The sequence below is a fragment of the Natator depressus genome, chromosome 10 (genome assembly GCF_965152275.1).
Source record: "Natator depressus isolate rNatDep1 chromosome 10, rNatDep2.hap1, whole genome shotgun sequence".
NCBI classification, from domain to species: Eukaryota; Metazoa; Chordata; order Testudines; family Cheloniidae; genus Natator; species Natator depressus.
This window is the reverse complement of record NC_134243.1, coordinates 9,002,613-9,026,769: the sequence shown is the minus strand read 5'-3', so window position 1 is coordinate 9,026,769 and position 24,157 is coordinate 9,002,613. Positions and strand designations below refer to the sequence as shown.

The 24,157-nt window shown below is 45.9% G+C and overlaps 1 protein-coding gene across 1 annotated transcript; it reads right to left on the bottom strand.

Annotated features, from left to right (window-relative positions):
* Positions 1-207: 207 nt before the first annotated feature.
* KPNA7 (karyopherin subunit alpha 7) lies at positions 208-16,844 on the bottom strand. Its single transcript, XM_074964569.1, has 11 exons — positions 16,761-16,844; positions 14,577-14,679; positions 10,700-10,837; positions 10,061-10,146; positions 8,039-8,307; positions 7,079-7,161; positions 4,865-5,128; positions 4,104-4,337; positions 3,058-3,240; positions 2,119-2,268; positions 208-477 (listed from the first exon to the last, which is right to left on the bottom strand). Exons 2-11 carry the CDS (start codon positions 14,640-14,642, stop codon positions 391-393), a joined length of 1,560 nt encoding a protein of 519 aa, XP_074820670.1. The 5' UTR covers positions 14,643-14,679; positions 16,761-16,844; the 3' UTR covers positions 208-390.
* Between the last annotated feature and the right edge of the window lie 7,313 nt (positions 16,845-24,157).

Sequence of the window (24,157 nt, the reverse complement as noted above, 5' to 3'; positions counted from 1 at the left end):
GGCTAGATAAAAGTTTGCTTTATTCTAATGCTCTAAGCAGCAGGGTGTTCTCTTACGAAGTCTGAGTATAACTTAAGAATGCTTTTATTTTGCTTTGTGAACGAGGTGGACTGAATTTTCCATCCATGCCCCTTGCCTGAAAACCAGTTCTGTTGGACCCCAGGAGAGAGAGAGAGAAAGAGATTAGGACAGACCCTGTTGAAGACATTCACAGCAGTGATTTGGAAAGAGGCTTCAGAAGCATGTAGTACAAATCCAGAAAGTGTGATTTATTGTCAGATTTCAGAAATACAAAAAAAGACTAAACATCTTTGTTCCTCTTTAAGGGCTCGGCTGCCAGACAGGAGGACACCTCCACCCACCATCTCAGTGTTTTGTGGTGCTTTGTCTTTAGAAGGTGTAGAAATCTGGTTTCTCTGTTGAGAAGTTGAAGGTTGGTCTTTCTTGGTCAGATTCTGGCTGCAGGTTTGGATTCTCCTAGAGAAAGACAGATATTCCTCAGCTGAATGATAGTGGCAGTAGCAGCTCATTGGGATTGCCAGGGCCCAAGTTTATGCCCTCTTGTTGCTCTTCTAAAATCTAGGAAGTACTCAGGGTAGGTCTAAGCTGCAGCTGGGCGCAAGCCTCCCAGCCCAAGTAGGCAGACACTTGGACTGGCTTCACTCAATCTAGTATACTAGAAATAGCGGAAGAGACTGCAGCTTGCCATCCTTGCTCCGATCCAAGAAGTTGGATGGGCTTGTGAGGTCAAGCTGCTGCCTGAGCTTGCTTCCAGCTGTAGTGTGGACATATCGGGGGCAGTTACCTAAGGGTGTTTCATGCAATGGAGACTGGCCATTTGACTTGACTAAATGACTCGTTTTATAGCAGTGGAACGCTCAGATCAGTCCTCTCCCCGCCAGTGCCACGAAGACTAGGGACTAGTTCAGGTGCTGTTCCAAGCCATCTAGTACTGCACTAAGCAGTGATATTCTAGGCCTCCGGTATTGATTGTGTAGATGGGCTGACTGTCATGGCTACAGGTCAAGTGTCTCACAGAAGCATAGCAGTAGAATCAGGGTTCACTCAAGTTCTGATCACTGCTGTTACAGCCTGACAGTGTCTTCAAAAGGAAGATGGCAAAAACAGACTTCTTCCTGTGTCCCTAATCCTTCAAGATTCGGGTCAGCTACCCAGAACAGCTACCCTACAAACGTCATGACTTTAAAATCCTGCAGAGTGTTCCTTTTAACAATAGTTTCTAGACCTTAGGGTTTGGGATATGAACATTATGCTGATATCGCACCTAGAGATTTTAGAATCTCTAGAACAGAATCTGGGCCCCACAGTGCTTGGGCACTGTACAGACTGGTATGAGAAGCCCTGCTCAAAAAGCTTGTCATTTAAAGGTGCCCCAATTCATCTCGATGAGTGTTCACTCTTAAGCCTAATGTTATAAATACATTTCAGATACTTTAGAAGCACAGCTATGCTCTGTGTTTGTGCATGCACAAATGCTGTAACTGCAGTTAAGTCATAGTGGCACATGAGCTGCTAGACAGGGCTAAGTGCCCTCTATCATTTTCCCCTCCCCACATGCAACAGTAACCATAACTTTAGAGTTCCTGCATAAGTCCAGTGTTCTAAGCTTAACCTTTGCTAGAGGGAGATTTGTTGTGAACTAACATGATTTGACCCTCTACCTATAGGAATAGCAGCTTGACAAGAGTTCTCAATTAGAGTAGGATGTTTAGTCTGGTCTTCCATTCATGGCAATAAGTTAGCTAAGCTTTAAATAAGTAAAGCCTATGTACATTTGCAGTTCATATAAATCTTGAATCATTCCAACAGATGTCATTTGGAGATAGCCAAAAGGAACTCCAGAAGCAAGATAGGATCTGGTTGACTTTGTTGGGTATCAACTCAAGTCTTGAGCTTCTGGAGTCCAGATCAGTAATGGATACTGGTGAACTGAATAATGGCACAGTCTGAGGCTAACAAACTGCAGAAACTCAAGATTGTTTCAGGGTCCTGAAAGCCTGGATGGAGAGACCTGGCACAAGATACTACTCAGAGATCACATGTGATTACTACTTTCAAGTGGTAGAACGGGGAGAACAGTTGAGACAGTCCACATACCTCACTAGCAAAATATTTCTCTATGAGACCTAAAGCAGCTCGATAAACCATGGTATTATCATGGGTTTGCAGTGCTTCAATTTTCTCCAGGCCACCAAGTTCCTCCACTAGAAAGCACAGCTTTTCTGTCTCTTCCAGCTTCTCAGCTGCCTGTGGATGTTGGGAGAAGGAGCAAGGAGATTAGGTATCAGCTGCCATGAGGTGCCTTCTTGACATGCTGAAGAAAATAATCTGGTGACAGTATAATTTAACTCCATCAGATGGCACCTTGTTCTGGGACTATCCATTGAGTACCCACTCCTGTATACCAAAGTATTGAAGACAGTCAACTCCCATTTGTGAGCTACAAGCTCTCCAATTGGATCCTGCAGTGCTACAAGAATGAGGCCTCAAACTCAGGTATTTACAAAAATTAAACCACACAATAAGTACTTGGCTCCATGGGATTTAGTTATAATCCTCTGGGATCAGTTGCTGATCTTTAGTTGTTAGCCTCAGTGCTTTTATTTACATATTACGATTTAGTTTTCAAGAACCCTTTACTTCTGTGCTGTTACACAGCAGGTCAATAGGAATGGATTTATTTCTAGAGGTGGGCCAGTATGGACACAGGATACTTAGTGCCATACTCGCTTGTTGCATCCTCTTATGAAGGAAGAAAAGCGCAGATTCCTGCTTACAGCTCTGTTCCTCTTAGCACTACTTTTAACTTTATCTAAGTCAGCTCAAGTTTTTGGTATTTAGTCGTCATTTGAGGGCAACACTTGCATTCTTGTACTGCCTGCAGCCTATTCCACGAGTAGGGCCAATACTGGTGATCCATGTGCACAAGCAAGGTGTGACCCTAGTGCATAAAAGTTTGAGCCCCCCCCCCCCCCCCAAGGGAAAAGCCACCACTTACAAAAAAAGCAAGACCACCACTGGAAATGAAGATCTTACCAAGAAGAGATTTGAAATGGTATCAAGGATGACCAGGATGGTTTTGCCATCTCTGGCAGAGAGCAGATTGAGCAGGGGTTTCAGGACCCCATACTGGACAAGCTCCACCACTTGCTGTACAGTGCCTCCTGTTGTGAAGTTGGCTACTGCCCACACAGCCTCTTTCTGAGCTTTAAATTCTCCCTGCAAGAGAGATGCCTGTTAGAACTTGGAGATCCAGTCACCTGTATCTATAAAATGTAGTAAGTGGAAAAGGACTAGACAGTTTCCTTGATATGCAGTTTGCTTAAGCACTCTGTAGTCTCAGGAGTCTGCTTAGTTCTTGAATTAAGTTAAGCTTTGTAGAGGTGACACATGGAGGGCATGCAGGGTCAAATCTGCCCCCCGCCTGATTTGCTGCTTGGCTTTGTACGGAGCATGCTCATATGGACCGAGCATGCTCAGTAACACTGCTGAAGCCAGCTGCCCTCACTCTGCCTCCCCACCCCACAACTATCAGCAGGCACAAGTCATTGACACTTGTGATGTCTGTATGAAAGAGGTTAATCATAGGGAAAGAGTACCTGCATGCTTCTATGAGGGGCATGTGAGAAAAGCAGGCAGCTCCCTTGCAGTTTTAAGGCACATGAAACAGGCCAGAGTACCTCAAGAGGATGAGCAGCACATGCTGTTCCTCTTAGTCCAAACCAAGTCTCTGACTAGAAGTGGGAAGCATGGTGCTTTTATTAACTCAGCACTGCTTTTGTGGTAGTGGTCATCCCAGCACCACATGTCACCCACACTGCTTCTCCCGTACCTTTCAGAGTAACAGCCGTGTTAGTCTGTATTCGCAAAAAGAAAAAGGAGACTAACCAATTTGAGCATAAGCTTTCGTGAGCTACAGCTCACTTCATCGGATGCATACTGTGGAAAGTATAGAAGAAGATCTTTTTATACTTTCCACAGAAGGCATCCGATGAAGTGAGCTGTAGCTCATGAAAGCTTATGCTCAAATAAATTGGTTAGTCTCTAAGGTGCCACAAGTACTCCTTTTCTTTCTCCCGTACCTTATCCAGCAGCTCCACCAAGGGAGGTAGCAGCCCACAGGTAATGAGTTGCTGGATCTGATGGCAAGGTCCTGCTGCAATGTTACTGAGAGTCCATGCTGCTTCCTTCTGTATAGTTGGCTTTGGGTGTTGCAAGAGCTGTGGCAGGACGGCCAACACACCTGCATCAATGGCCATCTGGGTCTGCTCATCCGTCCCAGTGACTACATTTCCAATAGCACGTAGAGCAGGGGTCTAGGTAGAGAGAAATGATTCACTCCTTGAATGAGCTAGATGAGGAGATTGTCACCCAAGAGGCAGAACTAGTTTAAGTCTGGGGTACCTGCCAAAGACTAACAAGTGTTTCCCCTCAATGTTGGTCTTTCCCTTACTGACCAGTAGAAAAGTTCATTCATGCTGCTGGCCCATGCAGCCATAAATTAGTGCACAACTCTGGTGTCCTACCTTCAGGACAAGTTCCACTTTCAGAGGAAGTTGGCTTGTTAAACCTTTATGTCATGCAACCATAAAGGAGCAAGACCAGGATGTTGGATCAGCAGCAGAGCTACCTCTGCAATCTAGGGAGCAGGACAATCCTGTTATAGTGGACAAGGATACATTTGTTTCCCCTCCCGCCTTCAGCATGCTTCCGATTCCAGTCCTAGAAGGGAGGAGCCTTGCTTTTTAGGTTTCCCTTTGTAGCACTGAATTGTGCCTTTGTGGAGGAGTGAGGTTCATGAAAGGATGAGTATTCCTTGCCATAGGCCATGTGCTCTACCTACCACAACACTTAATTCTGGACTGCCCATGAGTTCCACCAGCCTCGGGAGAATCCCCGTCTCCACCACCACATGGATGCGATCATTGGATCCATCAGTCAGGTAGGAAACAGCCCAGCACGTGTCAGAGAGAATGTCCTTATCTTCATGTTTCAGTAGGCGAATGAGTACTGGCAGGATCTGCCTCACTGCCTCAAGGGGAGGGTAGGGGTTCTTGTTCCTGCAGAGGTTTGACAGTGTCCACGTTATATTTCGCAGGAACCCAACCTGAAAAACAAGGGAGGATGTTCTCATACAAAGACTGAAAGTCTGCAAAGCTAAGGCCAGGGAAAGGAAGCACTCTAGCAGTGGTGCATTTGCCCCATTTAATAGCATTTCCTCATGAGTTAGAGGGGAACAGCAAAGACAGTCAGTGTAGGGGAATCCTGCAAAGCCAGTGGCAGGTTTGTGAAGTTTGAGGCAGGGGGTGGGGGAGAAAGGATAAGATGGGAGATTAGTTAATAGGGTGCCCCCCATCTGAGATGAGGTAGGAGTAAGAAAGCAGCCTCCTTCCACCATGTTAAATTGCCACCTGGTGAGAAGTCTCTCAAACAGATACTAAAACAGTATGAGATTTTTAACTAGAGCTGTTTGGCATGTTACAAGTTAAATGCCAATTTCCAAGGCAAGCATTTGCCTGACCTTTGGGACCAAGATTATGGAGTAATCCCCTATCCAGTTCTGATCTGGAGTGGTTGGTTTCTCAGCATGGGCAAGACTGGCTGATCTAATGTACTGTGCACAGAGGCTATGAATAGCTAGTGCTGTGCAGACCATATTCATCACAGCAGGAGGAAAGCAATGACTTTCTGAAAGACAGCAATATCTGGGTTCACAAAGTTGCATCTACCAAGTTATGTTTTCTATACACAGTCTGTGCTGTTCCCTGGGAGGAGGCGAGAGTATGCGAGAACATCCAGGAATGCAGCAGCAAGAGAAATACTGCAAGAACTAGGAGTATCTAAGGCAGGGCTTCTCAAACTGGGAGGTCACAAGGTTATTATGTGGGGAGTCATGAGCTGTCAGCCTCCACCTCAAACCCCATTTCATCTCCAGCATTTATAGTAGTGTTAAATTTTAAAAAGCGTTTGATTTATAAGGGGGGGTTGCACACAGAGGCTTGCTATGTGAAAGGGGTCACCAATACAAAAATTGGAGAACCACTGATCTAAGGGAAGGATGTTTGCTTAACACTGCCCTAAATTGCCCCCCCTCTACCTCGAAGAAGTATACAGCAGGCTCTCCTGCCTGTATTCTACCCATAGGAAAGGGCAATATAGGGCATCAGTGCCCTACAGACACCCTGCCCTAGGCATCCATGCAGGTCAATAGGCCCAGCCCTAACCCTGCCATTTCCCAGGGAGCATCTTATATAAAGCCTCAGCCCTTCCTGGGAGGAGGGGAGCCTTGGAGACACAGTTATCAGCTCAGAAACCCTCAGCAGGGTCAGACTAAGCAGTTGGTCCAGGGAAGTGTGTATTTGACAGTTATGTGGTAAGCAACTGGACTGGTGAGTCTAGTGGATCCCTCACATGGGTTTGCAGATAAAGTGATTTATAATACACCTGCATTGCCAATCTCCAACCCCCCCTTTATTATTTGGGGTTTTTTTGGGTTTTTGAGCCAAGGTTTTAAATTCTTTGGGGTAGGGACTGTCTTTGTGTATAGTAACTGGTTTTGAAGCATTTAACACCGACTCAAATACTAGCCATTTCCCCCTGCCCCCTTCACATCCTTTGGGGAGTGACAATTCAGCATCTCACCACTTTCTATCTAGTTCTGACAGTTGTTTACTACTGAGCACTGGACCAGTGGAAAGGTTTAAAAGAGGATGAGACCTAGAGTGGAAAAGTTCCTTAGATCTAGGTGCAGGGGGTTCAGCTTGGTACCTCTACACATTTGCCACCATTAGACAGCCAAATCAACATCCGACAGGTGAAAGCAGTCAGATCTTTGTTAGTTTGTATCCAGTGGGAGTCTTCAGTTCGCCAATCACAAGCCACTAATTAATCCTTTTCTTCCAGCCCCTCCTCCAACAGTTTTATCTCAAGAGCAGAGCCCATCCCACCTTGACACAAATGGGTTAACATTTGGCTGTGTTACAAGTGATTAGTAGTCACAGTTCAGCAATTAGTCAAGTGATTAACAGCTACTAATTCAAGGAGTTAGAATATTTACAGGCGTAGAAGGCGACACCAGAGCCAACAGAGGAGGAATCACATTGTTGTGGATAAGGGAGTCTCTGTACATGGGGCCATCACCTGTGTGGAGAAGAGCAGAATGGTTTGTTGACAGTTGTCTTATCTAGCAGCCAGACATCTTCCTGTTGTGTTAAAGAACATTACTACAAGTCCTATCTACACTTGCCACCAACAGTAGGTGATGAGGTGGTCTATTTTTGGTAGGCAAACTAGAGCCATAAATGGAGACAGGTTTCAGAGTGGTAGCAGTGTTAGTCTGCATCAGCAAAAACGAGGAGTCCTTGTGGCACCTTAGAGGATAACAAATTTGTTAGCTTAAGGTGCCACAAGGACTTCTCATTAGAGCTATAAAGTATTGTTTGGTTTCAGAGTAACAGCCGTGTTAGTCTGTATTCGCAAAAAGAAAAGGAGGACTTGTGGCACCTTAGAGACTAACCAATTTATTTGAGCATGAGCTTTCGTGAGCTACAGCTCACTTCATCGGATGTATTGTTTGTTTTCAATTGGTGAGGATTCAGTGGCCAGACAGTTTTTCCCCCTCACACCAACTGAATTTTAAGAAAATCAAAACTATGCTCTCTTGGGCAAGGAAGGAGTGGTAGAAGAGGCAGATATGGGGGAAAAAATAAAAACTGAGTACTCTGCCTTCATTACAAGAGGAATTTAAGGTCTCAATAAGGGTTGTTAGCCAACATCTGTGTGCCAAAGGGGTTTGCCTATACCACAAGGTTGAGTAGATGAATTTATTGGTTCTACCCTAGTCTTTATTCTACTTTAGGCTTTATCTTGAGAAGCCTAGATATCTAGTTCCATTAAGGCTAGAGGGCATGAGGTTATTGCCAAGGCAACACTGATCACAAGGCAAAATCTGGAGGCATTCCAAAGGAGAGCCCTTGTACAGGTCACCATTTTGTGAAAGCTAGAGAGCACATCTTACCTGCTATGTTACCTAGTGCCCACACAGACTGTTCACTGATATGCATGTGTGGAGAAGACAAGAGGGCTACGAAGGCTGGGACAGCACCTGCCTCCACAACAGCTCTTGTCTGGTCAGATGTTCCAGAAGCAATGTTAGTCAGTGCCCACGCGGCTTCGAACTGCAAGGTAACGTTATCATTACGGCTCAAGAATTCCACCAGTTTGGGAATAATCCCTGCTTCAATAATCTGATTGAGAGGTGGGTTCCTCTGCCGGGACAGCATCCTCCTGTGGGGGGGGACAGGAGACAGGAAATGGCATCTTAGGGTAAGTTCTCTCCATCAGTGGGAAATCTTGATGAACCACAATCCTATAGTTCAGATAGTGAGATAGACCCTGGGAGTGTTTTACACAGTGAGTAGACAAGCTCTGTAGCTCTCACTACAGGAAAATTGAATTCAGCATCTAGTTTAGGCAAATCCTACAGTAGTTTTGTTTGTGTATCCAAGAGTTAGTCTTCTACAAAAGCAACGTAGAACACACAGGTCTTCAAGAGGTCATGGTGGTAGCAATATCATGATTTGTTTATGGCTCAGAGCAGTGGCAACCAGAGAACATGTTAACAAGAGCAGTAATGCTCCCTCTTTCCTGTTTAAAGCTTACTGCTTTTTGTGGGGCATCCTTTAGAAGACTTGTTTTCTGGTACAGTCTCCCAGTTTGACTACCGACAGCTTGTTGAGATTTTTCCTGTGACACTCAAGAGCCAATTGCAGGTCAGCTCTGCCATGCACCTGGAAGACTGGCTGCCTTCCTCTTCCTTGAAGGGGTCAGTCACATCTAGTTTTCAAGTTGTTTTAATTATGTGCACAAGTTGGGACTAATAGAGGCCAAGTTGGTCACTTGTGAAGCAAATGCATTTGAACCAGTCCCCAGAGGAGCAAAGTTACTGCACTGCCTATCAACCACCATGGGACCTTTAGGAAGGCTCTTCGGGTACATCTACACTGCAATTAAAAAACTCCCACAGCTGTCTCATGCCAGGGGCTCTGGCTAAGGGGCTGTTTAACTGCAGTGCAGACGTTTAGACTTGGGCTGCAGCCTGACCTTTGGGACCCTCCCACCTCAGGCTCAAGCTCCTGGGAACATCTACACTACAATTAACAGCCCCTTAGCCTGAGCCCTGCAAGCCCAGGCCAGCCACAGGTTTAACTACAGTATAGATGTGCCCTAGTCATTCTGGCAGACATATCATACCCTTGTTGAGGGAGTAGAGTCAGCAGAAGAAGCCAGGAGGAGCCTTCAGTGAGTGGCGGCAGCCACAGCAACCCCTCTGCCTTCTGAAGGCCAAGGTGGGAGGCTGCTATGTGGCCGAAGGAAGAGTAGCACCTCAAACAGGCCTAACCCTTTTGAGGAGAGGAGACACTTAACCAGCTGTGTTCCTTCATAGTGCTTGTTCCCTCAGACATTAAAGTCAGTTTTTAAACTGTTCTAACCTGAGCTTCAGACATTGGTTGGTTTCTTCCACCCCCTCTCCCTCCACTTGGCCTCCATCACTCTCACTTGCTTATGGAAAGGAAAGAATCATCCCTTTCCCCACCCAAGAATTAGCAAGGAAGCAACCCTACCTCTACACAGGAGAATGTTTGAGTTGCCTCATGTTTTGGATTCTGGCTTTTGTACCCTTGCCCTCCTGTCCCCCCTCCCCCACCCCCCATTACTGCAGTATTTGAATGCCTCAATCTGATTTCTTCCCTTCCTCACAATTGTGTTGTGAAGTACTATTATCCCCATTTTACAGATTGAAAACTGAGGCAGAGACACTAAGCAACTTGCCCAAGGTCACACAGGAAGTCTGGTGAAGTAGGGACTTCAACACAGATGTCAAGTCCTATGCCAATACCCTAACCACTGGACAATCCATCCTCTCTAGTCCTTCAATTAGGTCTGCAGTAAAACTCTTGAGCAGGGAACAGGTCTCTAGCACAAATGGACACTACATCAATGTGTGTGTTCTATTCCACAGAAAACTGTTACAACATACCTGGCTGTCTGAGTGGCCTTCAGATGAAGCTCAGGATTGTTCCCATTCACAGCTTGAACTATTTCCTCCAAGGAGAGCTGAGCAGTCTGTCATGGAGAAATGAGATTCAGAGTCAGACAAGGTAAGCCAAGACTCAGACTTAACCTGTGTAGTCAAATAGAAGCCTAGGCCCAATCGGTCACTACTGCATGTCTAAATAGCCATCCTTTATGCAGTGCAGTTTCAGGATGAGAGAAGAAGAAAGTCCATGAAAGCCTCAGATGTAACTGATCCCTTGTGCCAGGCAGGAATAAGGTTGTAAGTTCTGAAAGTTTGTTGAGAAGGTTCCAGTGTAGCCAGACTATCAGCTATCACATTGCATTCACTGCTCAAGTAGCCAGCTTGGGTTCTTGCCAGTTCTATCTTCTAACAGGAAGTCTAACATACACCATTGGAAGACGGTTTTCAGACATCCCCTTTCTTGGGTTTTTTTTTAATATTCTTCCTGTAGAACTAAGTCACTTAAACTAGGACTTTGAGCTGCTCAGATGTTGCAGTGAACACTACAGAGTGGCTACCAACTAAGTCACTATGCAAGTTAGGTTGGCCATTGAGTCTAGCAGCTAGAATGGTTTTTGCACAGCAGTGCACTGTACTCACTGCATTCTTTTTCTCTTGTTCTGGAGAAAGACTCTCTCCCATGGAAGAGAAAGAAATATTCCTTCGTTTTAGGATCTGTTCATCTTTCTTGGCCTTCCGAAGTTCTACATTAACCTCCATCCTCTGGCGTCTCATTGCCTATGAAGGAAGAGTGCCATATGTTACAAGCTGTTTTGTGAGTGTGAGCTCTGAAAAAAAAAAAAAACGATGTTTCATAGCAGTGCACACGTTATTTCTCTAGGAAGTGATCTGACTTCTATCCCAGGTTTAGTCTTCAAGTATACTGCTCAGATTTCCTGTTTGACTTATTTAAGCTTTGTAGCTTCACAAATATAGTGACAAGTCTTACACATGACAGATCGGCAACAACAATAGTTATTGGGGTCGAGGGATCATGGCAAGTTTTGAGTTACGCTGCAAGACCAAAAAAATGGGGAATCTTGTAATGATCTGCCATCGGCCATGAAGCTACCTTTGCAACTGCTCTGGTGACTAGGAGAGCGGAGGATATTCCTGTGGTAGATGCTTTAGTGCTATCCTGGAAAAAGTTAAGGTAAATCGGATTCAGATTGCGAGGCCAGAAGAGACCATCGTGTTCATCTAGTCTGACCTCCTGTATAATTAAGTTTGGAAAGATTGCATTTTTGTCTGTAAGTGTCAATTTCACCATCCACACAAACCAGTGAAAAAAATATCAATTGAAAATTCAACAGGCAAAGAAAGAAAAGTGCTATTTGAGAAATTCTAGTTTGATTAAGAATATTTACTTTGTATATTTTGACATGTGATGCAGACAATTTGTGCTTAAAGCTTTTTCTGAATCTCAACACTTGTTAAGTAATTGTCTGACACCCCCCAGATGATTTCCTGAAACTGAATGTTTAAAGTTAAAAATGCTTAAAACCAAACAGCAATATTCTGTCACAATCATAAAAGACATGAAAATTTGAATTTGGCTTCCTGGAGCACATACCTTTTAGAAAAAACATCCAATCGCCAATGATGGGGAATACATCAATATCCATGGTAATTTGTTCTAGTCTTAATTACCCTCAGTGTTAAATTTACACTATTTCCAGTCTGAATTTGTCTAACTTCCAGCCATTGGATCAAGTTACACCTCTGTTAGATTGAAGAGCCCATTATTAAATATTGGTTCCCCATGTAGGTACTCAAGTCACCCCATAACTCTCTCTTGGTTAAACTAAAGAAACTGAGCTCCTTGAGTCAATTATAAGGCAGGTTTTCTAATCATTTAATTGTTCTCATGGCTCTTCTCTGAGCCCTCTCCAATTTATCAACATCCTTCTTGAATTGTGGGCACCAGAACTGGAGCTACTTTTCCAGCGGTTGCACCAGTGCCAAATACAGAGGTAAAATAATCTTACTCCTACATGCAATTCTGCTGTTTATGTACCCAAGAATCATATTAGCCATTTTGGTGACAGCATTGCCCTGGGAGCTCATGATCAGCTGATTATCCACCACAACCCTCAAATCTTTTTCAGAGTCACTGCTTCCCAGGATCAACTCCCACATCCTGTAAATACAGCCTACATTCTTTGCTCCTAGATGCATATATTTATCTGTATTAAAGACATTGTTTGCTTGTGCCCAATTTACCAAGCAATTCAGATCACTCTGCATCAGAAATCTGCCCTCGTCATTATTTATGAAGGACAGCTTTGGTCTTGCATCCTCACACATGCTAAAGGGGAATGGCAGCTTCATTTAGACATGTTAGAAATAGCTAATATATTGGCATAGATGTTTCATTTAACTAGGAAACTCCAGACCAAGATTTAGGAGGACTTGTTCTGACATTTCCCCTCTCTCAAGGCTGTCACAACTCTGTCTGCAATGGCACTTCCTATCAGGAAGTTTTGATAAAGCCATCCTCCGTCAGTCCCCCATTTAGGGCATTCCTGATGCCAGGATAGTCAGACTGTTCTCTGGTGCACATACAAATCTGACACTGATCACAATACAGTTATCCTCTCTCAGAGAGAGCTTCACTGCAGCCACGTACAAGGACTTGGCTCCACTTGAGTGTTATTTCAGATTGATTGAGACACAAAGACAATCAGGTATAACTATTCCCAAAGCTGTGGGTCCAGACTGCTGTGTTATGGTGCTGTAACAGAATCAGAGGCCATGCATCACTGTGCTTTTTCAAAGTAAGTGCAGAGCATTCTGGGCAGACATCCCATGGTACAGTGATCCACCACCAGGCTTAGGAGTTCTGGGATTTTTCTCACTGTATGGGGGAACACCTACCGGAAGCCACTGGAATTTGAGGACTTGGTCAAACCAATGCCCACGATGCCTCTCCTGTTATCCCACATGGGAGCATGGCTGCTATAATTTGCATGCGACTGAGAGAGCACGCGCACTCTCCAAAAGAGGGCACACCTGGCTGCACACCAACATTTAATCAGGGCAATGACATCTGATCAAAATGACCCAGGAACAGTAGTGCATACACAGGTAAACAGACGGGCCCACCCAGGTAGGCACTAATGCAGGGTGCAATAGCAGTGCGGTGGGAGGACTGCCAGTCTCAGAATAGCTCATTCAGAATGGGGATGCACTCAGACCAACCTTATTCCAGGGCAACTCCTTCCAAATTAGAGTGTATCTGCATTCAAAATGGATTAAAGTAGAATGAGATGATGTAATTAAACATGTGGATGCAAGGCAGTTTATCCTAAAGCAATTCAGGTTAATCTAAGATGCTTTCAAGTTTACACAAGCCCCTACAAATATTTTCCTTACCCCAGGATGTTTTTATTTTAAAACTCGGCAGGACTTTTAAAGGTTTGTCAACTTGAGATATCGCCAGCTGGAGAAAGTTGCGTCAGTTATGAAACCTGCCCCCAAATCTTGTCAGTTTGCATTTTTTCCTACTTTTTAAATGTTTTCCTCAGTTTCTCTACAAGAGGACTATAGAGGAAGTGCTAGAGAACACTGTTCCAACTGAATAAAACCCAGATCCACCTCTCAAATTCTATATTCTATGCAATCTTTTCAAAGCCTTGACCCCCAGGCAGATAACTGTTTTGAGGGCAGTGTAAAACTCAAACAAGAAACCCCAAGCCAAGTAAGAGACCGTTTTAGTGCTAGCTTCAAGCTGCACAAAATTGTGCCCAGTACAGTTTAAGCTCCAGTCTGACAGACCTGAAAAGCTGAATCTCTGCCTTTGACAAGCTTCAAGAGCCAGCTTTCTGCCCCAATGATTTCTTACCAAGTTTGTTTCTCTTGTGGTTTAAAGCTAGATCTTGTTCCTTCAAGCCCAAGGCATGTTTTCTTCCTGCTGTATTAAGGCTTGTCTACACATACAGCTGTAGTGGTGCAGTTGTGCCACTGTAGTGCTTAGTGAAGATGCTACCTGTACTGACAGGAGACAGGTTTCTCCTCTCTGCGTAAGTAATTCATTTTCCCAAGAAACTGTCTACACCACAGATTTTAGTATAACTACGTCACTCAGGGGCATGAAGCAATGTAGTTCTATTGACATAAGTTCACAGTATAGATCAATAGTTCTCAGCCTATTTACCATCGTGGGCCACATATGCAGCTCTCTGGTTTCTGTGGGCCACATTCACACAATATATATGCTACCTGTATGACCCTGAGGATATCACATGGACCACAGCTGCATGCTTAGTGGGCCACAAGCAGCCCACAGGTTGAGACCAAGTGTAGACCAAGCCTAAATCTCATGTTATATGCTTTATCATATTCTGAAAGATATTGTTTAGACCACTCACAGTCAACATTTTCAAGTTCTGTGCCATAAGGGAAGACACCTAGTGAGGAATCATGCATACACATGAATTTGTCAGGACACTGATTGACTGGAGACCTCCATACTTACAGCTGTATCTTTGCCTTTATTTTTAAACTTTCTCATCCTCTCATCTTGCTCGTTTGTGGTAGGCATCTTTTCAGCTGTCTGTTGAGCAAGTTCAAAGCTTCACCTGCAGATAGGATTGGAGACAGAACAGATTTAGTTTCACGGCAACTAGCCAACAAACTACACCGACATGGTTTAACTTGGTCTAAAGGGAGAGGCTGCACCGGGCACAGGTATGGGCTGTGAACATGTTCTCGTGTGCAAAGTCTAGTACTCCAAACGGCATGTGCTGGGGACAAAGCTCTCTACTGCATCCGTGTTTAGGTACAAGTTTGTTTTCTGGTCAGGGACAGGAAAGACCATTTAATGCTCATGCTCTGGAGCATGAGCTATCCTGGCAGTTAACCAAACGTGGGTCACTTAGAACGCTGACAAAAACCCAGTAACTAACACTAGGCCATTGAAGTTACATTTGTCACTAAGCACAGAGCAAAGATCTAGGAAAAGAACCCAGACATGTCCTAAGAGGTTTTTGTAGCCATTACTTGTTACTGTAGATTCTACCTCATGCCATCTTTAGTTTAGACACATTCAAAGCTTGAGACGGATGCAAGAGAATCCATGACGTTGAAAGGGCTGACTATGAAGAGTCTGAATATGTGCAAGCCTATTTCCTTACACCACCAGGTAGCCTGCACCGTTAAGGTAATAGAGGGGTTCTAGCTTTTCCTATTTTCCCAGATACATTTGTTGATTCTTATTACACCACTATCAACAGCCAGTAAGTGGCTCAGATTTAAGTATTTTTCCAAGTCATAATTTGCACTAAGAAGCCTTGCCCATCACAAAGCTGTGATTACAAGTGTTTGGTTTAAAAAAAAAAAAATGACCACACAATGGTCAATATTAGCCACAACTACAGACAAACTCAGATGCGTACCGCTGGGGAAAGCAGATGGTACACACCACCAGCTGGTTTATTTCACAGTGGCAGATGATGCAGGTGACCAAACAGCCTGAGCAGTTTGGTAAAGGAGAAGCAAGGCAAGTTTACCCTTCAACAGCGGTCCTAGGGGATTACTGGCATTGAAATCATGGATGCAGCTGAGATGTTAGAAGTAAGGTCGTTCTAAACATGCTAGTGTAGCAGTTTTGCACACATGTTCCAGTTTTATCTTTTTGTATTCACCACCAGGCATGGGATATATTGCCCAAGCCTTTTGGAGAGGCTAGCCTGAAAATGTTGGCCCTTTGAGGTGCTTCCCACTTAAGGCACCATTTAAAGCCATTTAGCCTTAACAGGTGTATGAGAAGCCAGAGGCTCAGATACTGCTACTAATAGCCAAATCCACAGGTACATACTAGCCAGCCACCCACTAAGAGGAAACACTCTTGGCTAGTCATTCTACCAGCATGCAGCAGGGAGAGGAAGAGGCCAGTCAACTCCACAGGCTTCACCCACCCCTGCTTTAGGGCTGGATTTAAGCTGTAACTTGCATGCACATAGGGGAGGACAGTTTACTGAGCAAACCCTTTGTTTCTGGCTGTACCACTAGCAGAATAGACCTTTCACCCATCAAGTCATTTATTTGATTTCTGCATTTCTTTGTCAATTGTTACAGAATTGCATAGTGGGGGGAGAGCTCAGTCTAACAGGCTTTGAGATGAGGAGGGGAGGCTAAATGCTCCTGCTTCTTCCCAGAGGAAGATTTTAAATGTCCAAGGAAAAACTGGTGAAAGCCTCCCTCAGGAGGAGCCTCTTCTAGTACTAACTAACTAACACTGCTGCCCGAGACACCTAACAGGTCGGTAACCTGCATAGGACTTCTGCCCTCCCAGCAAGAGCAGAAAAGTGACCTGTCCCCAGCAGCTGGGAGAGGAGGGAGTAGCTACAGCCTCAGCAAGCATTCACATCAGGCGAGCCGCCCACAAGCTGCGCCCCCAGAGAGCAGCTCTGCAGAGCCTGGCCTCCTACAGACTGAGGGAGGCTACCCACTGCACCCCTCTCCCCCCAGCAGGAGGGGGCTGCAGGCTGACAAACAAGCGCCAGTGGAAGCGGCGAGCGACCCCTCCAGCCGGCGCAGGGACCCCCGCTACAGCCCCTCCACAGCAACGTCTGCGGCACTAGGTGTTCAACAAAGCCCCCCACCCCCAGCGGAGGCGGTAAAGGGCAGGGGAATGGGGGCTGCTCCCTCCCCCCCGTACCTGCTCAGCCCTTGGCGCTGTGCAAAGACTTCAGCTGGAGCAGCCGCCTGAAGGTGGCACTTTAATCTCCCGCGGACCTGTGTCTCCTCCCTGATTGGCTCTTTCCTGGAGCCGCCCCGCCCCCGTAATTGCTTAAAATTCTTTTGCCATAGCAACGCCGGGTTCTACCTTCGCTAGGCTGGCGGGGGGGGAGGGGTCGGAATCGCCCTGCCAGCTGGGGATTGCGAAGGGGCCCTAGCCACGGGCTCTGCTCCAGCCCTTCTCGCGCCAGGGACTTGGCTTGGCTCTTTGGGCTTTTCATCCCCAACCCACCAGTGTCTCTCCCCACCCTTTGCCATGCACCCTGTTGCATCAAAGTTAGGGCCCAGCCAGGCCAGGACTAGCAGGGCACTAGAAGCAGGTATTTTCCAGTCCATGCAGACTGGCTACGTTGTGCGTTAACTGTTCTGCTAGGGTGCTGGGATTTGCTTGGCTAGCAGGGGCAAGCGGTGTGGTTAAAGTTCAGACAAAAAAACAGCCGGGAAAATCTGGGAAATGGTCTTTTCCCTAAATGAACCTGAGATGAAACTGCTCTCACAGTTGCTCACCCTGGGTGAGCAAGGGTGGAAAGGATCAAGCTTGGGGCAGGCTCTACATCTGCTCCACAATCCCCTTAAGGAAAGGAAGTGGCCATCTGAGGCTAGCGGGGACCATGTTCAGTACAGAGAGAGGGGCTGCATGTGAGCGGGAGAAACGGGCAGGCAGCAGCCTGGGAGCTGGCTGTGCAGGGAAGGCCGGGTGGCAAGGAGCCCGGGAGGAAAGCCTGAAAAATTGAGAGCCAGGTAGGGAAGCTGCCTGTTGCCAGCAGTGGCCTGCATGCAGGTGCCATAGGCGTGACTGCCTATATGCAGCAGGTGGATGGTGTGGAGGGAACCCCAATGAGACCCCATTACCTTTATACTCCGTTAGTAGGGTGCCCCAAGAGGTAGGTGAGGAACCATTAGGTTGCTCTTTTATTGAGTAATTGGCCCTTTCAGTTCCCAGTAGCCCTAGAAAAGTGATCTGCTGTTACTCAAAATGGATGTTGATCTCCACCCACCAAAGGCAAGGACCTGGTGCCTGTAGTGCCGATCAATCATGCTTGCCTCCCTGCCCCGTCGCAGACATCAGAGGGGACTGAAGTACCACAGCCCTCAAAGCTCTGACTTGCAGCGGGGTTCGGTGCAACGATCTGGTCAGTCAGGGGAGGCATCCTTTTCAATAGCCAGCTACCAACAGCCCTTTGTTACGGGCCCCAGAAAGCCTGCTTTGTGTTCCCTCTCCTTGGTGTACAGGAGGAGCAAGCTGATCCCCAGCACTGGACAGAGGTGACAGCCATCCACGATGCAGGGGGTTGTTGCAGCCAAAGAACATTCATGTTAGCTTCAGCTGAATCAAGAAACACACAGGGGGCAAAAAGACCAGTGTTTGCTAAATGGGTATGGGACTCAGCTCCGAGTTTAAAATGTTTAATTAAAATCTACTTTTAAATTGCATAATATCTTTTCCTGGGAGAGAGAAGTTCACTGAGTCATGTTGGTCCCAGGGTAGGAGAGACGAGGTGGGTGAGGTGTTGGGGAAAGAGACGAGCTTTGGAACTACAGAGCTCTTCTCAGTAAGTTGGACACGATGCCTGGGGCTTGCTTCCAGTCAGAAGACTAGACCCAATGAGTTTTAGGGATGAGGTAGCAACACTGGAGTCAGTGGTTAACCCTCCTGGGAGTAAGTGTCTTGGGGTTTGCATGGGTGTAACCAGGAGCAGAATTTGGCCCCACGTGTCCAGTTAATTACATATACTGAGAACCTTTTAAAGGAAACCTCTGTAAACTACAGGGAATACCTATGTATATGCTCATGTACAGCATATTAAGACTGCCTGGACTCACAGGTTCAAATCCCAAGAAGGGTTATTTTAGCCATTCCTCCCCAGGCAGATGAAACAAGATCTAAGCAGGTTACTGCATTGGGGGTCTTTCAGATGAGCCCTTCAAAACGGAAGCCTGCTCTTTGTGGACATTAAAGATCCCACGGCACTTTCCATAACATCAGTGTTAGGTGTCAAGTGGTTGCACTCTGTCCTTCCTTTCACCTTGGCTCCATGAGAAAATAGCACCAATGTAACTTAACTTAGTTTTTAATCTGATTTAATCAAACTAGTGCAAAAGACAATGCGGGCCATTTTATTTTGGTTTCAGAGTGGCCTGTCCTGGTTTAGCTTCAGTCAATTCCTAATATGTGCAAGCTAACCCTAAATATGTCTGGTTTACAGTGAAATAGGAGGTTTCAGAGTAACACCCGTGTTAGTCTGTATTTGCAAAAAGAAAAGGAGGACTTGTGGCACCTTAGAGACTAACAAATCTATTTGAGCATAAGCTTTCGTGAGCTACAGCTCACTTTGGAGGGTACACACAACCTTTCCCACTAGTTTAACTAAACAGGTTTAAACTCATACCTTAAGTTACACTGATGTGACTTTCTCATTACAAGTAACAGAGGTGGGCACTGGGAAATAGCTCCTTTACCCTTGAAGACTCTGACTTTCTCTTGGCAGGATATGATGCTTTAGAATGTGACTAAGTGAAGAGACTGTGAGGAAGTTAATTGTTATGCTGTTCTCCTCTTTCTCCTGGTGCCTTTCCTTTTCCTGCACACCTGCCCGGCACAATCAGACCCATCCTATGTAGTGCTTCGTGACTGCCAGCACAGAAAACATGAGCGAGGGAGACAGCACGCCCAAGTTCACTAAATAAAGCACCCCCGGAGCTTTGCTTAATTCCCAGACCACATCATTGCCAATAGTGTTGAATGCCAAGCCCAGAAGCAGGCACAAAAAGAGCCGTGTTAATTTCGGCCTCTGCGGAGAACAGGGGGAAGATCAATATTTGCAAAATGGGGAAGGGCAAGATCGATAGAGATCTTTTATTTTCAAACTTAATCAGAGGGTATCACAACTAATGGAGAGTAAGAAAGATAAAACCCTAAATCGACAAGACAGTGGCCCTCGAGCTCAGTCATGTGTGCTCAGGCTGAAAACCCACATCCTGACAGGTACGCAAACATGAGAACTCTGCCCTGGTGCCGGGGTTTCTGTATCCCAAGCAGGTGGATCTGATCAGACGGAAGAGAAAATATATGTAATTTTGTTCATTTCCTGCATCTCAGAGGAAATAGATCAATTGTACAGTAGGTTTTTTTTCCCTGCCAGCTTTTTGTCAGGCATTCCTATACCAGTACTGAAGATTGGTTAGATCACCACTGACAGCTTTGAAAACATCGTTTTTAAGCCTGAAGATAAAAGGCTGATTCCCCGCCCCCTCCATCTTTTCATGTCTTTTTAATAGGCTTCCTGACGTTGCTGCGTGCAATGAAAGATGCTACTGGTGAAAGACGTCAACGTGCAGGATCCCTGCGGTGGGATGGGACAAGTCATGCAATTGCCGCCCTGGCATCCTCATGTGAGGTTGTTCTCTGGAGCAGGTATTCAGAGCGATCCTTCTGCAAAATGAAACCTCACCGGATGAAGAGAGGGACAAAGAGAGGGAGTCCTACAAATCTACAAATCCAACTGCATTCAAATTGGGTATCTTGTATGAGATTCCAATCTAGGCCATTAAGTGAACATCAGCAGCCTCATTATTATTATTAATTACCGTAGCACCTAGAGTCACCACCCAAGATTGGAGCGGGCTCTGTTGTACATATGCTTAGGAAGCAGACTCCTAAAAAGTCCCCACAATTTGCCATGCAGCATGACACTGTGTGTGTGTGGGGGGGAAGCGTTCAGCTCGTGATAAAACAGGCAAATGCAGAGGAAGCCATTGGGTGCCAGGGGTCCCCTTGGTACGGGTGATGCACTCAGGGACCCAAGCCAAGAGACGCGCCAGTCACCAAGTGATGAATCCGATGCCGAGAAGAGTGCTTTGCTGGTGGGACAGCTGCAGCTGCATTTCAGTTCTGTTGCTAGGGGGGGGCAGGGGAAACTATGAGCCCTATCCATCACCCTTATGCCCAGGAATAGCCCCCTTGGCCCCAGCTGGGCCGTGAATGAGAGTCAGGGTGGCAGGATCAGGCCTGTCAATTGAGCGTATCGTATGTGGGTTTATCTGTAAAGATGTTCTGGTTAACAAGGCTAATTTCCTAGTCCCTACTAATTCCCCAGTCAGCCTAAGAGTCACACAAATGGTGGCCTTCACACCCCCAGCCTTCAACTTCGTTTCACCTACTGTTATTATTCCTGTAGCACCTAGTGTCAGGCGACTGGGACGTGGGCAGTGCGAGCATCAGGTCTAAGGGTTAGAGAAGGCATCAGGAACTGAGCATCAGAAACCAGGGGCTAGGGTCAGAGCTGGAGACTGAGGTCAGGCACTGGGTACCACAGCCAACAGTCAAGCTGGAGTCCCCTAGAGCAGGCAGGATAACAGGCCAGGTGGGGTCTCTGGCAGGGACAAGAGTAGTGATAATAATGTGAATGAGCACTGAACAGATAGCAAGCTGCTGCTGGCATGAGCTGCTTTGCTGGCCCCTCCAGCTGATCAGACAGCCTGCTGCAAGCCATGGATTGCCTGGAGACTAGCTCTGTTTCAGGCCCTGATTTCTGACACCTGGCACCCCATTGTGCTAGGCCCCATACGAACACCTAGGAAGAGACAGTCCTGGCTCCAAACAGCTTACCATCTGTGTAAACATGACTGAGGAAAGCCAGGAGAAAGGAAGTGCTGTTATCTCCATTTTACTGATGGGGGATTGAGGCACCAGGAAGATTAAGAGACTTGCCCAAGGTCACTTGGGCAGTCTATGGCAGAACTGAGCATTGAACCCTGATTTCCTGAGTCCAGTGCCAGAAAAGACTGTCTTTTCCCTCCCACTGAGCAATCTTTGGGGTGGGGGGGCCTGGGCTCATGGCCATGGGGGCGTGCACAGCAGGAGGGGATCAAAATCACCACCAGAATTGTTTAAAACTTTTCATCTGCATGGCTATGGACTTAAACCCTCTCCCCAAACAATTTGGAGAATAAATGCTCCAACCTGAAAGCCCTGACCACAAAGGAGAAGAGCAGGTGAAACTGAAGCTGAATGAAAAATCTCTGGTGGTATTTGACCGGTTATGTTACATTTAGTGAATACCAACAACTTTACATGATCAGCTATTGCTTTCTGTGATACCATTTTTATTCTTCGTCCCAGCAAATCCGAGCTAAAGCTGGCTCAGGACACTCAATGCAGCTGACAAAATATAACAATAATGCACATAATAATAATAATAACTTACACAAGAATATATGAAGAGGAGAATCTGTCCCTTTGTGTGTGTTTTTCCAGGCATGAGGCTTTAGGCCAAGTGTCTTTAACAGTCTCTTTTCTGCCAAGAATGGGAGTATTCACTCAGAAATATAGGACAGGGGCCTGATTATCTCATCAGTTGCGGAGGCCAAAGCCAATGGGAGCTGCATGCATGCAACTGACAGGCTAATTGAGCCCCAGAAATTCTAATGCCAGCACTGCTTGAATGGAAGTGGTAGGAGTCCTTTAGCGCTTGCCAAATGCAGCTGCTAATGTCCGTTAGCCAGGATATATAAGTGTACATCTTAGAAAGCCAGCTCATTCCTGAAAGAACTGTAACTCCACACTAGACTGGACATTAAGGAACTAATTTTATCCTCTTAAGCTTCATCCTTTCTGCCATCTCAGAGGGGATCAGAGTAACAGTTTGGTATATTATTTAAAGATAACATCAGACACAGCTAAGTATTAGAGTTATTATAGGACACTGGTTTATTGAACTGCCGAAGTGTAATCACTGAACTCCTTGAATTTTAACAGAGTTTGTTTTCTAAAGGAATAAAATATCAGGATCCAGTAACATTCAGCTCTTGTTTAGTCTCGGGATCTTTTCTATGTCATGAATATTTGGATGTGTTGAAACAGGAAGAACTATGTGCAACTGAGGGAAAAACACAACCCAGCAATGGGCCGTCTCAGATTTACAGGGGGAATCCCATAAATGGGCTGGGGGGAGGAACAGAGAAACGATTTAAACATTTGTGACCATCCTCCACAACTTTCCTCCCCCCAAATATTAAAATTCCGAGGGACTAAATCACTCATTAAAATAAAGGAAAATATTTTAATTCACATGGGAGGGAAAAACCCATGAAAATATCAGAAAACATCCAAAATCATGGATTTCAGAACTCTGGCAACCTAACAAAATCCCTGAAGATGCCACTTTACTGTCAGGGATTCAATACACAATTTCATTAGCTGCACATGAATGCCTGGTCCCCTTCCACTCCCTAAATACGATAGTGGTATATTTGAGGCCATGAAGAATCTTTCTCTTTGGAGTAGTGGGTGGCAGGTTGAAGCCTTTCACAAAGATTTGTCCTGTGCTAGGAACACAATGCTGTGTGTAGGGCCTAATCTTGAACCACTGAAGTCAATGGGAGTTTTGACATGACTTTCACAGGGAGCAGAAGCCGGGCGGAGCTGTGCCGTACTTCCAGTGAGCTGAAGCTGTTGCTTGCCACTGGTTTGGTGGGGCAGACGTGAGTGATCAAGGTCTAAATTGTATGCAATACCCTGTGCAAACCCATTTCCTTCAGGGAGGGTGGACAGAGCGTAAGGCCGTGTGTAACCCACACACCTTCTGGGTGTGGTGTTCTGTCCCATCTAGTGGCACCGAGACCACTTAGAGAGACAGAAAATGAGTCTGCTCTACAGCCTTAGCTAATAACCAGTTGGCTTTTAGCTCATGCGGTAGAGGCTCATGCACTAAGCTCCAGAGGTCCCTGGTTCGATCCTGCCCGCCAGCACCCCTGGTCTGTCGGCATTTCACGTGCAATACTTAGCTCTTAGAGAATGTCTTCACTGGAGCTGGAGGTGTAATTTCCAGCTTGAGTGGAAATTCCTGTGATAAATCTGATCAAGCAAGCATGCTCAAAATGTAGTCATGATGGCATGAGCAATGGCACATAGCTAGTGTCTTGGATGGGACCATACTCAGGGCGGCTAGCTCTCTCGGTGCTCACACCCCTGCAGCTACACAATATTTTTAGCATGCTCGCTCAGTCAGAGCTAGCATGGGTATGTCTACTCAATTTAGAAATTACACCTCCATCTGCAGTGTCAATGTACCCTTAAATAGTCACGTCTGTGGGGCAGGGACTGTGTGTGCAGAGTCTAACACAGCAGGGCGCTGATTCTGATCAAGACCTGTGGATGCTGCCATAACCTAACTGTTAAATAAATAAGGACGAGGATTTTCAAAGGAGCCTGAAAGTCAATGGGAATTGGGCACTTAGGAGTTTTTGAAAATTGCAGCCAAGGCTAGGAAGATGGGTGGAAGGGGCTTTCTTGTGGTTAACATTAATATTCAAGAG